The sequence below is a fragment of the Protopterus annectens genome, chromosome 8.part0 (genome assembly GCF_019279795.1).
Source record: "Protopterus annectens isolate FY-2018-M chromosome 8.part0, PAN1.0, whole genome shotgun sequence".
Taxonomy (NCBI): domain Eukaryota; kingdom Metazoa; phylum Chordata; order Ceratodontiformes; family Protopteridae; genus Protopterus; species Protopterus annectens.
In genome coordinates, this window is record NC_056741.1 from 282505328 (window position 1) to 282524903 (window position 19576).

Sequence of the window (19576 nt, forward strand, 5' to 3'; positions counted from 1 at the left end):
TGTGTGTGTGTGTATGTTTCTGCATGCATATGAGATAACTTATACTGTGGCCATTTACTATTTTTATTTTATTGTAATCATGTACCCAAGGTGTACACAGTCAGCAATGTGACTTTACTTGCTGGATATGAGGTCTGGTTGTGAATGACAATAAGCATGACTAACCCTGCTCTGATTTGATCAAGCAGAACAGCCATTATTCTAGCTTTGCAGAATTAATGTGTTTTCGTGTGAAGAAATTTATTTTTATTTATTTTTTTATTTTTATTTAACATTTGCTTGCCGGGATAGTCTGACTGGACAACAAGTGTCCGTTTACAACGAAGTACTGGTGAGAAAAGCTCCATAAGTTTACACAGAGAGAAAAAAATTACAAGAGAAATTACGGACTAGTAGCATACAGATTTGTTGACTTTACAGCAATTAGCATACAATAAAAGGACGTTACCTCTTTTGGGTGAATATACAAATGTACAAAATATACAATGAGATTAGATAAGAACCTCGATAGAGCTTTGCAAGATATTTCACAACTGAATAAGAGTATACAAAATGTTTAAGTTTCCATATATACATACATGTAAATATACATGTAAGTGTATATATATATATATATATATATATATATATATATATATATATATATATATATGTATGTATAAAAACCACCAAGTGAACACTCCAGCACAGAGAAAATAATGACTGCAAAGTGTGGCAATAGTAGCAATTGGAGTTTTTATTCAGAGCACAGTCTGCAGCACAGACTGGTTTTGCGGCATGGCATCATCAGTGTGTCTGTGTTGTGCACCAAGGTTTTTTGGAGTTTTATATATATATATATATATATATATATATATATATATATATATATATATATATATATATAGGTTTACAGTCAAAATGTTGACATTCAGTTGCACGACAGCCTCCTGCTCGAACATGGTAGGAGCGACAGTTGGAATGTCGAAGTGCATGTGTACGTCCATTCAGAAGGACGTACACAAGGCAGGGACTCAAAGCATGGTTGGCAATGGGAGTTGCTAACATTAAGATCGACAGAACATTGTTGATCTTGTTGCGTCGACCTTACAACCTACTTAATATGTATGAGTCCAGGATATGCGTTGCGTAAATCACCATTTATATGGAGAGATATTAGTTAGAGTGTGTTGTTTGTGTTGATCAGAACAGATGGGGAGTAGAAATAGTGAGTGGATGAGGATTCAGGGGGGTCCATTGCAGTTGCATAGATGGTTAGTAAAGAGGTATGTTTTAAGTAGGCTCTTGAAGGAGGGTGTGGAATTTTGTAGTCTAAAGTCAGGGGAAGGTTGTTCCAAATTTTAGCTATTTCATGGGCAAATAATCCCCAGAGTTGTTTTTGTATGGGATGGCTTTGATTAAGGCTTTGTTGGAGAACCAAAGTTGTTTATTAGAATTGTAGAAGTTCAGCATGCCAGTCAAGCCAGGAGTTTCTCGGGATAGTACAGAATTTGATGAGCTAGGTTGAGTTGATGGTTTGGAAATTCAAGCCAATGTAAGGCCTGCAGGGAAAGGCAGTGGTGGGATTGTGATTTGGCACTGGTAGCAAATCTAGCGATTTTGTTGTAACAGATGGAAATTTATTAAGGTCAGTTTTGTAAAGATTAGTTAGAATTGGGGATACATTAAGTAGAGTAGATAGGAGGTGGGTCCTGGCTATTGCAATTTGAGATTTGGTGGATAGATAACTTTTACAGCGATAGAGGAAACCAAGATTTTGTGGACTTTAGTGATGGTTGTTTCTTATGTGCTTTGTGAATTTGAGTTGCTGGTCAATGGTAACTCCTAGGAGTTTAGCTTCAGTGATAGGGGTGATTTGGATTTTGTTGTCAGAGTGTATAAAGAAGGTAAGGTTGCTAGTTTTAGTAGGGTGAAATAGCATTAGTTGTATTTTCTTGGGATTTAGTATGAGTTGTGCGTTGTTATGCCAGTTCTCTATTTCAGAGAAGGCTTCTTGGGATTTTTGTTGGAGAAGTTGGATGTTGGGTGCAGTGCATACAAGAGTTGTGTCATCAGTGTATTGGACTATGTCAGTTTGTGAAGATATTAAAAAGAAGGGGCCTAGAATTGATCCTTGTGGCATGCCTAAGGAGGTTGGGAGTGGGGGGGGGGGGAGTTATACCATTTGACAGAAAGTTGGTAGTTATCTAAATAGCTTTTAAATAAAAGTAGGTTGGGGTTGTTAATGTTGAGGACAGAGAGACAAGATAGTAATTTATTATGTGAGACTGTGTCGAATGGCTTCGATAACTCTAGGAAGGTAGCTGAGACTAATTTACCTAGATTCCTGTGGGAGTTTATAGTATTGGTGAATTTGAGTAGGACAGTGGTGGTGCTGTGGGATGGGTGGAATCCATGTTGGGTTGGGGAAAGAAGGTTGTTGGTGAAGACATAGGAGAGGAACAGGTGATGAATACATCTTTCTAGGATCTTCGTGAGGGGTGAGAGGATTGCAGTTAGTCAATAATTGGAAAGGTGTCGGGAGCGGCCACCTTTGTGGAGTGGTATGATATATCAGGTTTTCCACAGGCATGGAAATGTGTGTTCAGTGATGGATCTATTTATTAGACGTGAAATGGGAGAGGCTATAGCTGTGGATGCAATTTGGAGGTATTCGGCAGGAAGATTATCTGCTGCAGGGGTGGTTGCTTTGAGTTTGGCTAGGAGTTTTTGGATAGTAGAAGTAGAAACAGACTTAAGTGTGAAATGTATGGTATTGATTTGGGCCTGCGGTGGTTGTGGGGTGTTGGAGGAAGTGATGTTGTTTAAGAGTTTGAGTACTGAGGAGGTGAAATAGTTATTAAAGCTGGAAGCTATGTCCAGGTCTGTAGCTGTTATATTGGGGTAGGAGTGGTGGTTCTTCTGGGCTGGAGGATGTTATGTATTGTTGCCCAGAATTTTTGCAGTCTGGTACTGTATTTGTTTTATAGAGTGATATAGTAATTTTGTTTATCAAGCTTAACCTGCTTTTTTGCTTTGTTCCGGAGCTCAGAAAAGGCTTGCCTAGTTGTGGGTGATCTGTGGTGGTGCCAGGTTTTCCAGACTTTATCCCTGGTTTTAAGTATGGCTCTTGTGGTTTCTGTAGTCAATGGGGTGGTGTTGGTATGTACCCTAATTGTTTTTAAGGGGGCTAGTTGGTTGAGGATATTTAGGAATGTGGAGCTGAAGTAATTAACTGCTTTGTCTAATGAAAGGGTTTTGATAGGAGACCAGCTGCAGTGTTGCAAGGCTCTTATGAAGTGGTGTCTAGGAAATTATTTGTTAGAGCTGGTTTTGTAGAAGGGAGGGAGAGTTAATTATTTTAAGTTTCTGTCTGAGGATAAAAGTGGAGCTGTGGTTGCTCAGATAGTTTGGTAGGGTGCCATATTGATGGGCAGTATTTGGTTGATTGGTGAGGATCTCATCAAGTATATATTCTCTTTTAGTGGCCTTATCAAAGCCTGTGGGAGTATCTATACATTGGGTGAAGAAAGCTGGAATACTTTACTGGGGCTACTGTTTGCATGAAGCAAGCTTCAAATGCATTACTGAGATCATTATTTTTCTACCCCAGTCAGACATCTGAGGTGTATGAAGTCAACAAAGTGGCTATATTTGCTATGTAGTGCAGTTCTCTTTGGATGAAAATAACTAATCATATTAAATGCTTATTATTCTGTCTTTGTAGTACTGATGTATTTGTGTAAAGGAAGTTAGACCACTTCACTATGGTTACTATTTGTTAGAAACAACATTTAAATACTTTATTATGATACATCCCTATCATTACAATTCAACAGCTGAAAACAGAAACATAGTACTGGTATGCATACACACTCTCTATGTTGCAGTGGTTTGTCAGTTTCCCTGTAAGTGGGAACTTAGCAAGGTGATGGTGGCTGGTGGCTACCTTTATTGTATTTTTTTAATATTTTAATATAACATTATTTCTTAATTTTGTGGTAAGGATATGTTTTATCTTTTACTTGTCTTTTGCTTCTGCAAACAGTGATCTCTTAAACCTTATTTTCCTTAGATTACTGGTGATACCCGAACATTTAGGCTATAGTTTTTAGTTGATACTCAGTTTTTAAACTTGTATAAAAACATTAATGAAAGGAATCATAAAATTAAGCATGGACAAGCACTTTCAGGCCGAAGACCTTCTTTAGATCCACTGCATAATAGACAATAGTTAGGTTAAAATCAATAAATTAGCTGATAGACTCCACTGGGAGTTTTATTTTTGTTGTTTTTTAAACTTGTGTCTTAGAATATTATCCCTCAGTCATACTGGAAGTGGGAGAAGTTAAACTATTTGTTATGTAGATAATTATGTGTTAAGACTTTTGGTCAGAGTTACCCACTTTTCAAGAGCGTTGTCTAGATTTTTGATGTCTGCTGATTTGGGGCATGCTTTATATACAAATATGAATCAAAGTTTATATATACTTTTGTATACATGCATACATTACCATATTTTTGTGAATAAGTTTCTGTTTATGGCATACCATAAGTTAATGTTGATTCATTGCCCCTTTCATATTTTTTGTGACAAAGAAACATAAATGCATAAATTCTGAGTCCATAACAATATGGACATGCTTACATCAAGAGAATTAACGTTTATTTAACATATATTTAGTCAACTTAATAGACTGTTGTTTTATGATATGCTTGGATGTGAGGACATATGTAAGGACATAAGGACATTCACTTGGTTGAGGACTTCTAAACCTGATTGTGTCTCAGTATTTGTGGTTAATAACTGTCTACATCTGTCACAATTGCCTGTGAACTCAATGCTATGATGTGCACTCTTTTAGACAACTGTGTTCCAAACCCATGTGAGAATGGCGGAACCTGCACTGAGGATGTGGCTGGAATTACTTGCATCTGCCTGCCTGGTTATGGAGGGGAAAAATGTGAGACTGGTAAGTCTACTTCAGTCTTTAAAGTGCTTTATTGTTGTATATACCAGTTCTTTTGCATGTGTTGTACATCCATTCTTAACAGAGATGACAATGATATTCGTGAACAGGAGCAATTGTGACTGAAATGTATAGCTTTTCATTTGCTCACAGTTGAGATGAAGCAGTATCCATCCATCTATCCATTGATCTATCCATCCATCCACTCATTTTCTTACTATTTTATTATTATATTATACTATATGTCATATATTTAGGGACATGTGTTTGTAAGCTGAACACGGTAAAACAAACATCCTTATTAATAATAACAGTCCAAGCACATCATCTGAGATCTCCAAGTTTTCCAAGGCAAGCTGACTGATGTAATTTCTATAGCATGTCATGCATCTACAGTATGGCCTCCTTTCAGTGGGCCATGCTTGGTACATCTCCCATGGGAAACACCCAGGGGCATCTTGAAATGTTCATTAACTACCTTAACTGACTCCTGTCAGCCAGAAAAGACATTAGCACTACTATAAGACCTTTCCATATTTCTTAACTCTTCACTGTGTTATGGAGAATAAGCTCAGTACTCCTGGGAAGAAACCTAATTTCTAGCACTTACATCTGTGACAACATCCTTTTGGTCACTACTTAGTGCTCACTGCTGTTGGCAGTTCAGCTGTTGCCTCAAGGTCATAGTCCAGTACAATGCTTGCAGTGCTTCTGCTAGTGTACCCTTCCAGTGGTCAATCTCCAGATTCTCTCTGAACCCACGTATGAATAATATACAAAAATACCTGAACTGCTCCCCTTGGAGTAGCTGATATCCCTCACCTGTAGAGAGCAATCTTATCTAAGAGAGAATCAAGAAATCTTGCACAGAAGTGCTGATTTTTATCCCAACCACTTCATAGCATCAAACTACTCCAGTGAACACTAGAGATCTCAGTTATGTGGTGCCAGTTTAACAACATGGTCTGCAAACAACGAAGATGTAGCACTTGTATCCCAAAATGTGTTACTCCCCATACCACAGCTGTACCTTGATAGCCCATACATAAAAATGATGGACAGGAATGGAGATTGGGCATGTCTTGATGGTGTTCTATGCCCATCTTAAAGTTATTAATGCTAACAATACAGACACAACTTTTTTTACACAAATAAAGGACTGAATTGTGCACACTGATGGCTGTAGTGCTGTTTTAGCACATCACACATGGCATGACAGTGCACTTACTCCATAGCCTTCCGTAGAAAAAAACACACGTAGACCATGTTGCCAAACATCAACAGCTCCTTAAATATCTGTGCATGAACAAAGAGTTGATCCACTGTTTCATGGCCAGGATGGAATCTTAATTGCTCCTTCTAAGACAGAGAGCAGTGCCTCCTTTTCAGTACCATGGAGTAGGTGTTTCTAGGGATCCTAATAAGCAAGATTCCTCTATACCCAGCATACACTAATTGGTCTCTTTTTAAAATATGGGCCACCATCCCTATTTGCTATTCCACAGATATTCTCTTTGTCTTCCGTGCACAGTTGAAAAGGCAGAATAACTATGGCAGCCTAACAATGTCCAGTTCGTGAGGTATTTATAACCAGATTTTGTCTGCTTCCCCAGCCTGTCACTTCATTTTTTTTAATTGCTACAGTGATCTTATCTACAGAAATAGACTCAATCCTCCCAGTTGAATCTATCATTGTTTCTTCAAAAGTATGCCTGTCTACCACATTCTGGAGTTCTTCAAATGCTCTTTTCACTTCTGGCAAACATTATGTGGTCAACGTAAGCTTTTTTCTGTCTTTACTGTGAACACTCTGGGCAACCTCTGCAGTCTCTAGATGGCTTACCAGGACCTACTTGGTGCCATTCAGATGTCATTCTCCCTCCTCCTGCAACACCTGGGAAGCTGCTGAATTTTTCACCTGTCAGATCTGAAGAAATTTGCCTGCTAACATTGCATAGAAGTCCTCTTCTTTAATTTGTTGTCTTCTCTCAGTAGGTGTCCACTAGTGAGCTTTTAGACTACTATAATGGGAAGCTAAGATGACCTTTCACCTGCAGCTCCTTGCTTCCTCTGCTAATGTAGTCTTGAACATTACCCATTCAGACCCCACATCCTCAGCCTACCTTAATATGTTCCAGAAGGTCTTCCAGAGGTAGGAAATGAAATGTATTTGCTTACTTATTTATTCACCTAAATTTGTTTAGGTTCATAGGTTCATGGTTCATGGATTATTACTAGCTTAACTGCCCTTGTGGGTCATTTTAAGCCTAGCCAATTACCCCATGTGAGAATCAAACCCTTCCCGCCGGGGTCGAACATTGGTAATTTCTGACCAAGTACAGTCTTAGCCTGCGGCTGACTTAATCTTACACAGAGGCTTCTGTTAGGCAGAATAGGATAATATCATCACCACATATTGGTTTCCTGGGTCTGTCTAACCATTGCCTTTCCTGTCTGATGTAAGTCATCACCAGTTCAGAACATCTCAGTATCTGAACAATATGGATATTTCAAGTCATTCTATGCTTCTCCATACTTCTCATCAGTTCCCTAGCATTTGATTTGTAACACAACTTCAGTTGTCATCACCAAAGGATATTAGAAAATGTTTACTGATCCACTTGCCACACAGAGAAGGCAATATGGGTAACAGTCCAACATAAGCAATAATTGAGATAGGCATGCTTATAATTTATAGGGTATGAGCATGTTAAGCATTCTTATAATTTACTATAAAGTATGGGCATGTTCAGTTAGGAATTGATCTGCATAGGTAAAGTATGCACCCTGCCTTGAGCTACTCAGGTGTAGAAAAAAAAATCATACCTTAAAGTCAAAATAGAACCAGGAATTGCACACTGGCATACATGAAGCAGTAGATTCATTTTAGGCCGCATACAATTTTCTGTACACTTGAAACTGAAATATAGCAATCACTTGTAAATGTTATATATAATCCAGTTACATAATAGCCAGAAAATGGAAGGAAAGTGAGAAGGAGAAGGCAAAAGTGAAGCCTGTAAACAGAACCCATGGCTCAAAAGGTTGCACACTCTAAAACTCCTGTCTGATGCCTGAAAGATCAGAAAGCTGTACGATCTAGCCCATCTTCAGTTGACTGGGGTCTAAACTTTGTCCTTTGCCTGTCTCCTCAAGAAATGCATTTTTATTACATCTGATTGATGTATGTATACTTATAACACACCTAAATCATCTAGCAAATGTGGAAATGCTGCATCTCCTTACTTTACTTTCATCCCCACCTCAGTTTGAATGGTGACTTTACTATAATTTCATCCGCTTTGCTGTCTTGTCACTCCTGTCCTATTCACAGTAATTTTAACTAGACTTCATACATTACTGCCTCGGTATCTTGAATCAACTGCTAATTTTACAGTAGAACTTCAGTCAGCTTTTGGATTATTATATACTTGTGTATATGTATATTATCATTTAGTTGACTTATATTGCACATCTACACTGCAGCTATTCCCAGATGTCGATTTCATATTTGTTTTTCATTTTATCCACAACTTAGAATTTATAAAAAATGCAAAATATAAAACAAAACCAGCAACTAAAGGGCAAGCTGCAGTAAAGAAAGCAACAATAAAGAAATAACTCACCTTGTCCACCAAGGCTTGAGGCATAAAAATCCAGATCAGCAAATGTAAAAACCAGGTTTATTAAAAAGGATTAGCGCTTTCACAGGTGGGCTTCATCAGATCCTGACAAATTCAAACTAAAACACAATCAGTTTTAAAACAAAAAACTACCAATCAGTAAATACTGGCAATTAATGATGTAAAAGCCAGGCCTTCAGGGCAGGCTTTAAAGGTATATTAAAATTAAATGTGGTGCTCTATGAGCCTGAAAAGTAGCTATCCATTTAATCTCTGATATCTCTGTTTTGTTGACGATATCACCACCCCAAATATCATCCTTTATTAATTCAACAACAGTGAATGCAAATGAATGTTCTATATTAGATTTAATATGTTTATAGAGAGCATTAAGACAGTTTTTTCTTCTAATGTCTCCTAAGTGCTGTAAAACATGTTCCATAAACTTCTGGCTAGTCTTACCTATGTAGAAAGAATCATATTCTACACATTTAGGTAAGTAGACTAAATTTTCAAATTTACAGTCTGCATGTAACCTGAATTCAAAACGTCTAGAGGTGACAGGATGCACAAATGTATTATTGCAAGACATAAAATTACAGGCTCTACATGCCCTACGTGGAAATGTGCCATACTTAATTCTAACATTAACATTTTTCCTAAATGGTCTATAAAAAAGCTCTCTTTTTTAATGACAAATTGTTTCCAAATATAAACCTAGGCATATCTCCAAAAACCTATCTAATTCTATCATCTGAATGTAAAATAGATCAATTCCACTTTATGACATCACAGACTGCCTGTATGTTGTTATTATATTTCAAAGGAAAGCCACATTTAGGCCTATTGGGAATAGATATACATTTAGAGGAATGCTGTCTACGTAGGTATGGTTCCCCTACAGTATCGCTCAAGCTAATAACTTCTAGCTTGTTCTTGACATGTCTCAAATTATATCCCCTATTCACAAATTCATCGTCAGAGTATCTGTGGCATGGACATAATCATTATTGCCAGTATGAAGTTTAGATACTCGTAAAAACTGACCTGTTAAAATATTATTACAAATTCTACTGGGGTGCATACTATTCCTGTTCAAAGGAGTGTTTTTTCTACAATCTTTCCTATACATTAAAGAATCAATACGTCCATCATTCCTAAAAACCAAAGTCGTATCCAGGAATTCGATACATTCTATGGAACAGTGTGTAGTAAATCTAAAACAGTAACTATTAATAAAGAAAAGTGTACTTCAGAAATAAAACAATCTCTTATCTGTTTAAGCACAATATTGTCTTCTTTAGAAACATCATAAAAATCAGTTTCACATACTTTGACAAAAGTCTCAATGGTCGGTGGTAACTGAGGATTAAATAAACTAGGTTTCTTTAAAATTACCTGTGGTTGTGGCTATTCTGTCCCTGAGAACATAATCTTCAAAGCAGCTTCCCTTGCAAATTTACGTAAATCTACCAGCACTTCACTATCTGGGAAGGCCTTGCTAGTAATTTTAAAGGAACCTAGTTTATTTAGTCCTCAATTACCACCGACCATTGAGGCTTTTGTCAAAGTATGTGAAACTGATTTGTATGATATTTCTAATACGTCTAATAATACCATTTTTAATTTGACTAAAGAAGAGAATATTGCACTTAAACAGTTAAGAGACAATATGGACATTTTCATACGCCCCAAAGACAAAGGCGGAGCAATTATTGTAGTGGATACTTGTGACTATTTGAAAAGTATGTTTGAGCTTCTGCATGACCCTGGAACTTATTTACCTATATTTAAGTATGATATTGATCGTTTTATTTCTGAAGTACAACTTTCTTTATATGATTTACTTTTAACTGATATGTTGACTAAGGAGCAGTATGATTATATGTATGTTCAACATCCATTGATCCCCTCACTACATGGTCTCCCTAAAATACATGAGGAAAATTAACCCTCCCATGAGACCTATAGTTAATGGGAGAGGACGGTTCACTGAGCCTCTCTCTATTTTTGTTGAACAAGAACTCAACCCCTTTTTGCAAAGAGCTCCTGCTGCATTGAAAGATACAGAAGCCTTTTTACAAACCTTTGGTGAATGTACATGTGACATAGATTTTGCAGTCAGGAGTTTTGTTTTTGTTACATTAGATATTAATACTTTACTATCAAACCCAATGCATATGGGGTTGATTCTATACACAATTTTCTAAATAAGTTTAACAGTGTGACATATTTACATATTGAATTGATTTCTGCTTTATTAGAATTGATTTTGAAAAATAATGTTTTTGTATTTGACAGTCATTTTTATTGGCAGCACCAGGGTGTTGCCATGGGCACACCCTGCGTGAATAGCTATGACAATTTGGTATTAGCTGATTGGGAAGATAAGGTTGTGTTTAATGATCATCCCTTTAGGAGCCATCTCATCTATTATAAGCATTTTGTTGATGATATCTTTATTTTGTGGGATGAAACATATGATATGTTGTATGATTTTGTTAATTATTTGGAGAGCAATAGCTCCTGTTTTAGATTTACTATGCACTGTTCCAGAGAATGTATCGACTTCCTGGATACGACTTTGGTTTTTAGGAATGATAGACGTATTGATTCTTTAATGTATAGGAAAGATTGTAGAAAAAACACTCTTTTGAACAGGAATAGTATGCACCCCAGTAGAATTTTTAATAATATTTTAAAAGGTCAGTTTTTACGGGTATCTAGACTTCATATTGGCAATAATGATTATGTCCATGCCAGTGATACTCTGACTGATGAATTTGTGAATAGGGGATATAATTTGAGACATGTCAAGAACAAGCTAGAAGAAGTTATTAGCTTGACAGATACTGTAGGGGAACCATACCTACGTAGACAACATTCCTGTAAACGTATATCTATTCCCAATAGGCCTAAATGTGGCTTTTCATTGAAATATAGTAGCAACATACAAGCAGTCTGTGATGTCATGAAGTGGAATTGGTCTATTTTATGCTTATATGACAGAATTAGAGAGGTTGTTGGAGATATGCCTAGGTTTATATTTAGAAATAATTTGTCATTAAAAAGAGAGCTTTGTTATAGACCATTTAGGAAAAATGTCAATGTTAGAACTAAGTATGGCACATTTCCATGTAGGGCATGTAGAGCCTGTAATTTTATGTCTTGTAATAATACATTTGTGCGTCCTGCTACCTCTAGATGTTTTGAATTCAGGTTACATGCAGACTGTAAATCTGAAAAGTTGGTCTACTTAGCTAAATGTATAGAATATGATTATTTCTACATAGGTATGACTAACCAAAGTTTAAGGAACGTGTTTTACAGCACTTAGGAGACAATAGAAAAAAGAACTGTCTTAATGCTCTCTATAAACATATTAAATCTGATATAGGATATTCATTTATATTCACTGTTGTTGAATTAATAAAGGATGATATTAGGGGTGGTGATATTGTCAACAAAACAGAGCTATCAGAGATGAAATGGATAGCTACTTTTCAGGCTCATAGAGCACCAGGTCTTAATTTTAAAATACCTTTAAAGCCTGCCCTGAAGGATTGGCCTTTACATCATTAATTGCCAGTGTTTACTGATTGGTATTCCTGGATTCAGCAAGCCCTGCACGGTGTGCAGGAACAGTGCAGGAGCTCCTGGAGGCAATATGGCCACTGTGCGCTTGAGGAATAAGCTGCAGGGACGTGCACGAGCGGTCCTGCACTATTCCTGCACGGACACAGCCCCTGTGTCCAAATTACCCCATTTGCAGGTGAAAACCATGCAAATGAGATGAATTTGCGATCCAGGAAGCTGTCAGCCGACCGTGCAGGACTAGTGTAGTGTGTAGAAATGTACTTGGTTAGTAACCAAGTACATTTCTGCAAACTACAAAACGGAGTCATGACAGCTCCAAATAAAGTGTGTATATTATGTGTAAACTATGCCAATGGCTGAATATATGGCCACTGGCATGGAAAACAGTTGTAAAAATAAAAAAAATAACTTTAAATTTTTTTTAGCTGATTTCTGCTGTTTAAGCATAGGGCAGCAGCGTGCAAATGGGATCGGGACGAAATTATAAAACAGAACCTGAAATAAGCATTTTAACCAAAATCACTATTTTGCCATTATACTCAATGGCAGGCAGAAGACAACATGGCCAGTCAATAGTGGTTGCTAAGGGTGGAGGCTCAGTGTGGGACCTGTAACTATGCATTAGCAGGAAATCCAATGCAAATGAGGGGAATGATACTGAATCCCAGATATCCCCTCAATGCTAGTCAGCACCCAACAGTGTAAGTGCAGGAATAGCATGGTTCAAGCCTAAGAGTTAGCTGACATCATGGGAGGTGTGTCAGGCTTATTGTAAGTGGACTGGAGCTCTGTGGCTCGGGTTTGCCCTTAGCTTAGCAGAGCTAAGCACTCTTTACATTGCCTAAGTGGATGTGTGCACCACGCACCGGGTTTTAAAGGAAAAAAAAAAGTAAGCCAGGAAATAGCATTTGAGCACTGTGTTTGCACGGCACGCCCCCCGGGCTTAAACAGGAAGGCAGTGGGAAGGGAAAACAACAGTAGGAAGGTAATCAAGGAGAATTAGCATAGCTGGCAAGTGAAATGTATCAGAATCAGCCAATTACACAGGCAGCAGACCAGCCCAGCACAGAACATTACTATAAACTATGCAAACACCTTTCCCTCTGGTTTTTCCCACATACTCTAGACCACCGGTGTATACAAGCAGGGAAATTATAACAAATGAAAACAACAAAATGATAGGGGCTGCAGCAGCTATCAGGCATCAACATGTGGAAGAGGCCGAAGGTGGTAAGGATGAGAATACTGTCGACCAACCCACAGTGAGGAGACAGACAAGAGTGTACAGACCCAGGGTAACCTACCAGGGGCTACATGAGCTGGAGATAGTGGAGTGCTATAGAGTGGACAGGCACCTTCTACAGCAAATTTTTGAGCTGTGCTGGCCACGACCTGGCACACAGAACTAACAGAGGGGAACCCATCCCAGTGGATACCAAGCTATGTGTAGGCCTAAAAATACTAGCCACAGGTACCTTCCAAAGGCTAACTGGGGATATCATGGTGATCTCACAGGCATCAGCATCCAGAGTACTCCAACAGTTCCTGGATGCCATGTCAGCACATGCCGGTGAGCACGTATATTGCTCCAACACCGATGAGGTGTTGGCCAGCAATATGCGTCTCTTCCACCAAATAGCAGAATACCCTGAGGTAGTGGGTGATATAGACTGCATTCACATATGCATCAAAGCACCACCTGGTGAGCAGGGTAGGGTCTACATCAACCCGAAAGGGCTTTCCCTCCATCAACTGCCAGGTCATGTGCGATTTCCAGGGCATTATAATGAATGTGTGTGCTGGCTGCCCTGGAAGCTATCACGACTCCCACATCTGGCATCTGACACAGCTGTACCAGAGATTTGCCAATGGGGACATCCCTTATGGTCACCTAGTGGGGGATGCTGGTTATGCACTGGAGACATGGCTGATGACACCCATCAGAAATGCACACACACCTGAACAAGAACTCTGTAATGAGGCACACACACAGACCAAAATTATAATTGTGCATATGTTTGGGATGCTCAAGTCATGGTTCCGGTGCCTGGACACATCTGGTGGAGCCTTGTAGTACTCACCAGCTACATGTACTCAAATTGTCATTGTATGTGCCATGCTACACAATATGATCCTGCGTAAACAGCTGCAGCAAGAACAGCATGGGGCAGGGCCACACCCCCCCCCACTATTGCCAAGGCCTGCACAGGCACAGAATGACTCGGAGGAGGAACAACCTGAGCATACCCCAGTAGGCAGAGGGAGGCATGCCCATTATGCCCTGGCCTTGGCAAAGAGGCAAGGCATAGCGCATCCACTGACACAGTAGGGACCCAGGGAATGACACCTCTCTTTGACTCGCACATACAGTAAAAGGGGATGCCAAACATGACACTACCTGTGCTCAGCCATGTATAGGGAGTGTACTATGTGCATCCAACATAGGCAGCCCTCCAGCACCATCCTCAATACTGGGACAGCCACAAGGTAAGTCACTCTTCCTACTAATTGCTGAATGGAGTAGTATGTGTTGTTACTTGTATCTATAGTATGGATGTGAGCATGCAAGGGAATTGGGTGGCTGAATGGGATGCCAGCAGATAGTAGACACCTAAAGTGGCAGCATGAGATCTGTAACAAATACTGGTATCACCATAGTAGCAGTACTACACATGGTGACAAAACCCTCTGCAGGAAATGTGCTGGGCCACATGTGTGTCCATATGACATACACATGCCAGTCAGGGAGGCTCACATACCCAATAACAGTCTCAGCCAGCAGGACAGGTGTAGACTAAAACAAACAAAGGCTGTGCTAAGGCCTCTGAACGATGGCTATGGGTAACCCCCCCCCCAGGCCTACACAGACAGACTACAAGAGGTCAGGCAGTGGGATGTTAGTTCAGAAGGGTAAGAAGTCAGAAACTGATATGTAATTCAATCAAACCTAAGACCTGTAGTATACTGATATGCATCCAGTCAGCATGACAGGGTAGAATACAGAATGAAATGGAGTACCTGATATACCAGTACAGTCATAGCAAATGTGTAGAAGTGTCAGTTGTGCCCCCCAATCCTATGTAGAAATGTAGTAAGAGTCTGGTGTGCCCCCCAATCCGATGTAGATACGTAGTAACAGTCAGGTTTGCCCCCTCCAATCCTATGTAGAAATGTAGTAATGGTCAGGTGTGCCCCCCATTCCTATGTAGACACAAAGTAACACACAGGTGTGCCCCCCAATCCTATGTAGAAATGTACTAACAGTCAGGTGTGCCCCCCAAATCCTATGTAGAAATGTAGTAACAGTCAGGTGTGCCCCCCATTCCTATGTAGACACGTACTGACACACAGGTGTGCCCCCCACAATCCTATGTAGAAATGTAGTAACAGTCTGGTGTGCCCCCCAATCCGATGTAGACACGTAGTAACACACAGGTGTGCCCCCCAATCCTATGTAGAAATATAGTGACAGTCAGGTATGCCCCCTACATTCCTATGTAGACACGTAGTGACACACAGGTGTGCCCCCCACAATCCTATTTAGAAATGTAGTGACATTCAGGTGTGCCCCCCATTCCTATGTAGACACATAGTAACACACAGGTGTGCCACCAACAATCCTATGTAGAAATGTAGTGAAAGTTTGGTGTGCCCCCCATCTGATGTAGACAAGTAGTAACAGTCAGCTGTGCCCCCCAATGCTATGTAGAAATGTAGTAACAGTCAGGTGTACCTCCCCATTCCTATGTAGACACACAGTAATACACAGGTGTGCCCCCTGAATCCTATGTAGAAATGTAGTAACAGTCAGGTGTGCCCCCCAAATCCTATGTAGAAATGTAGTAACAGTCAGGTGTGCACCCCCATTCCTATGTAGACACGTACTGACACACAGGTGTGCCCCCCACAATCCTATGTAGAAATGTAGTAACAGTCAGGTGTGCCCCCCAGTCCTATGTAGACATGTAGTAACACACAGGTGTGCCCCCCCATCCTATGTAGAAATGTAGTAACATGTATGTGTAGGTATAATAACAGTGGAGCACAGATTACCTGAGCTGGTCAAGGTAGCAGGATAGATTGTAGCATGTGCACAATATGCAGGTCTGCGTGTGTTAGGTTGGTGTGTGTTGTATATTGTGTGAGAGTGGTCAGTATGTATGCATGGTGAGGTTTGTCCTGGTGGCCATTGCCCAGTACCACTGATGACAGGGCCAAGACCTCACAACTGCAGTGCCAAACACAATACTTTCCAGTATAACACATTCCAGCAGTAAGCCATTGTAAATGTTTGGAAGTAATATGTGTCACCATCTGAAAGATGGACATGGCATGACTGTCAGGCCAGATATATACAAGCAGTACACAGGGGGAAGTACCCCAGACAGACAATGTATAATATGTAACTGTCAAATGGGCACACCCTTGGAATTGTACATACAGGTTTGCAGCACATTATCTGGGCTTGTAGTGGGGAATATCGATGTCATGTGGCCAAACACTGGCAGACCACAAAGGTCATAGGAATGGTGTATTGAGAACCAGCTGATGTCCCTGCACAAGCCAGCATATGTGGAATGCCCCATGCATATCTGTGAGTCAGATGCAAGTAGTGTCCATAGCACACATGCACCCAACTCACCCTACCACCACCCAGAGGTACCTCTCTGGTCTTATCCCTGCTGTTGGGAATGAGTACAATATGACCCCCACCTGTGTATGGCAATAGGAAGAGAATGCAGCATGCAGAGCAGGTGTCCCATGCAGGTGTGTCCCTAGCTGTAAGCAGCACCCTGCCAGCATCCACACCACTGAATCTATACTGACAGAAAGTATTGGCATGAACACCTAGTACACCTACCCTGTCACCCCAAAGGAATATACTGTATTGCAGTCTGGGACTGTAGGACTGACAGAATGCAACAGCCTGCTACAGCTGGCCTGCATAACTACCAGATGCCCTACAGTCCTCTGCCAAAGGCCTGTGTCTCACTCATACTCCCAATGTATGTTATGTCATGGACTCCCAAATAACAGCATAACACAGTCCACAGAACCCATATGCAAGGCCATGTGGACAAACCACAGTAGCATGTCCACCATGTCCTACTGCATGAACTGTGGACCATCACCAATATACTGCTGTGATGAGGTGATAACTATAGGGGAAGTATTAGAGAATGTTTGCATAATGTATGGAAGAGGATAAATAAATAGAGGGGGAGGTGGGAGCATGGGCAGCATGGAGTGTGTGAAGTCCAAAACACAGCCATGTGCACATACTATCCCTGGCTGCAAACATAAGAATGGGTGGCTACAAACCTGCTCATAAACCACAATATGTAGGGGTAATGTCCTGACTTAAGACCCCTGTCTCTGTGTAACATGTGTGAATCTGTACAGCTGTGAGGTATTGCCACAGCAAGATAAGGCCATACTGTCACGTCGATGGATGTACAAGTATGGGATCCTTTGACACCACTGTACCAAGGTGCTGAACCAGTTACATAGACCCAGTAGCAAGTGTCTGCAACTCCCACTCCAGAATGGCATGAGTTTGCAAGAATATGTAGGCATTTGACCTCAATACTGGACACAGCTGCATTCACCCTGTGTTCCCCAGGACATCATTGCAAGCAAATATGTCTACCTGACAGTACTTGATGACATAAAACATCACAGTGTATAACAGTACACATGTCTGAATATCTCTGCTAACACCAGGATCATGTAGCAGAAGCAGCACAGACACAGTTACCTACAGTAACCCACTATCCTTTGCCCATTTTGACCACATATTGTCAACTAATCTACAGATATCCTGCAGAAATAGTTTGCTAGCTGTATGCGTAGAACACAAAAGTCTGCACTGGAGTACAATCTACCTGGAATGGATTCATGCATTCAATGCAGAAGGTCATAATGGGCATGCTCCCACACTTAGAGAAATGAAGGCAATGTCAGACAACAAAATACTGAAAGGTCATACTGGGCATGCTCACACAGTTAAAGAAATGAAGCCCATGCCTGGCAACAACAGTGGACCATACATATCTGACAGTTGCAGATGTTAGTGCATACACTTCTCAGTATGCACCAGTCATGCTTTGCACACACATTGGATAGGAATACACTCATATATCCAAGGACAACACACTGTAATATGCCAGAAGTACACATACATAGATGTGTGGAAGAGAGTGACAGTGACAAAGAGCCTTCCATCATGAGGCCTGTCCCATCCAGCACACAGCCAAATGGCTACAACCACATGATGTGTAAATGTCACTCACCGTAGACATTTGCCTCTGGAATCCCTCAGCATTATAGACTCTGTGGTGCTAGTGCTAACTGTGCAACATGACTGTACAAGGCAGTAGTCTTCTAGCAGTTGTATACACGTATCTGTGGAATATAAACATGTGTGTGCCTGAATGTGGTGTATCTTCCTCTAGATGAATGGGTTATGGCCCATGCACACACACTGCCCTCCTCATTGCCCTACTATGGCAAGCCTGCTGATTTCAGTCACTTTGAAATACATCTTTGAGAAGAAGTAGGCCAGTAATGTCTGTGGTGTGTCCTATAACTGTGTAATGCTGTAGTGTGATAAACTAGTTAGATAGGAGTTCTAATCTCAGATGTGGCAACGGTGTGCATTTGTCTGTATAGAGAGCAATGCTTTTTAGGCTAGTCACACTCACTACAATTTCAAATGCCCTTCTTTGGCATGCCTGCTGATGTCATTCACTTTGAAATACACCTTTGGGAAAAGAGTAGCCCAGTAATTTCTATGGAGCGTCCTATAACTGAGTAATGCTGTAGTGTGATTAGTTAGGTAGGTTTTCTATTCCCAGACATGACAAGTATGGATGCTTGTGTGTGTGTTAGTTTGTTTGTGTAGGGAGCAATGCTTTTGAGGCCATTCACAATCACTACAACCTCCAGTGCCCTTCTTTGGCAAGCCTGCTGATGTCATTCACTTTGAAATACACCTTTGGAGAATGAGTGGCCCAGTAATCTCTGTGGCACATCCTATAACTGCGTAATACTGTAGTGTGATAAACTAGTTAGGTAGGTGTTCTGTTCCCAGACATGGCAAGTGTATATGTTTGTTTGTCCGTGTAGGGAGCAGTGCTTTTGAGGCCATGTACATTCATTACAACCTCCATTGCCCTGCTCTGGTAAGTCTGCTGATGTCATTCACTTTGAAATAAACCTTTGGGGAAGGAGTAGCTCAGTACTCTCTGTGGTGCATCCTATAACAGCGTAATGCTGTAGTGTGATAAACTAGTTAGATAGGAGTTCTATTCCGAGACATGGCAAGTGTGGATATTTATATGTGTGTTTGTTTGTCTGTGTAGGAAGCAATGCATTTGAGGCCATTCACAGTCAATACAACCTACT

At 40.3% G+C, this 19576-nt stretch overlaps 1 protein-coding gene across 2 annotated transcripts in view; it reads left to right on the top strand.

Moving 5' to 3' along the window:
* Positions 1-19576, top strand: part of BCAN (brevican) — a 923936-nt gene that overhangs the window by 720135 nt on the left and 184225 nt on the right. For both annotated transcript variants that reach the window (XM_044079780.1, XM_044079779.1), the window contains one exon: positions 4845-4952. In XM_044079780.1, the coding sequence (XP_043935715.1) occupies positions 4845-4952 (108 nt within the window). The remainder of the gene's footprint in view (positions 1-4844; positions 4953-19576) is intronic.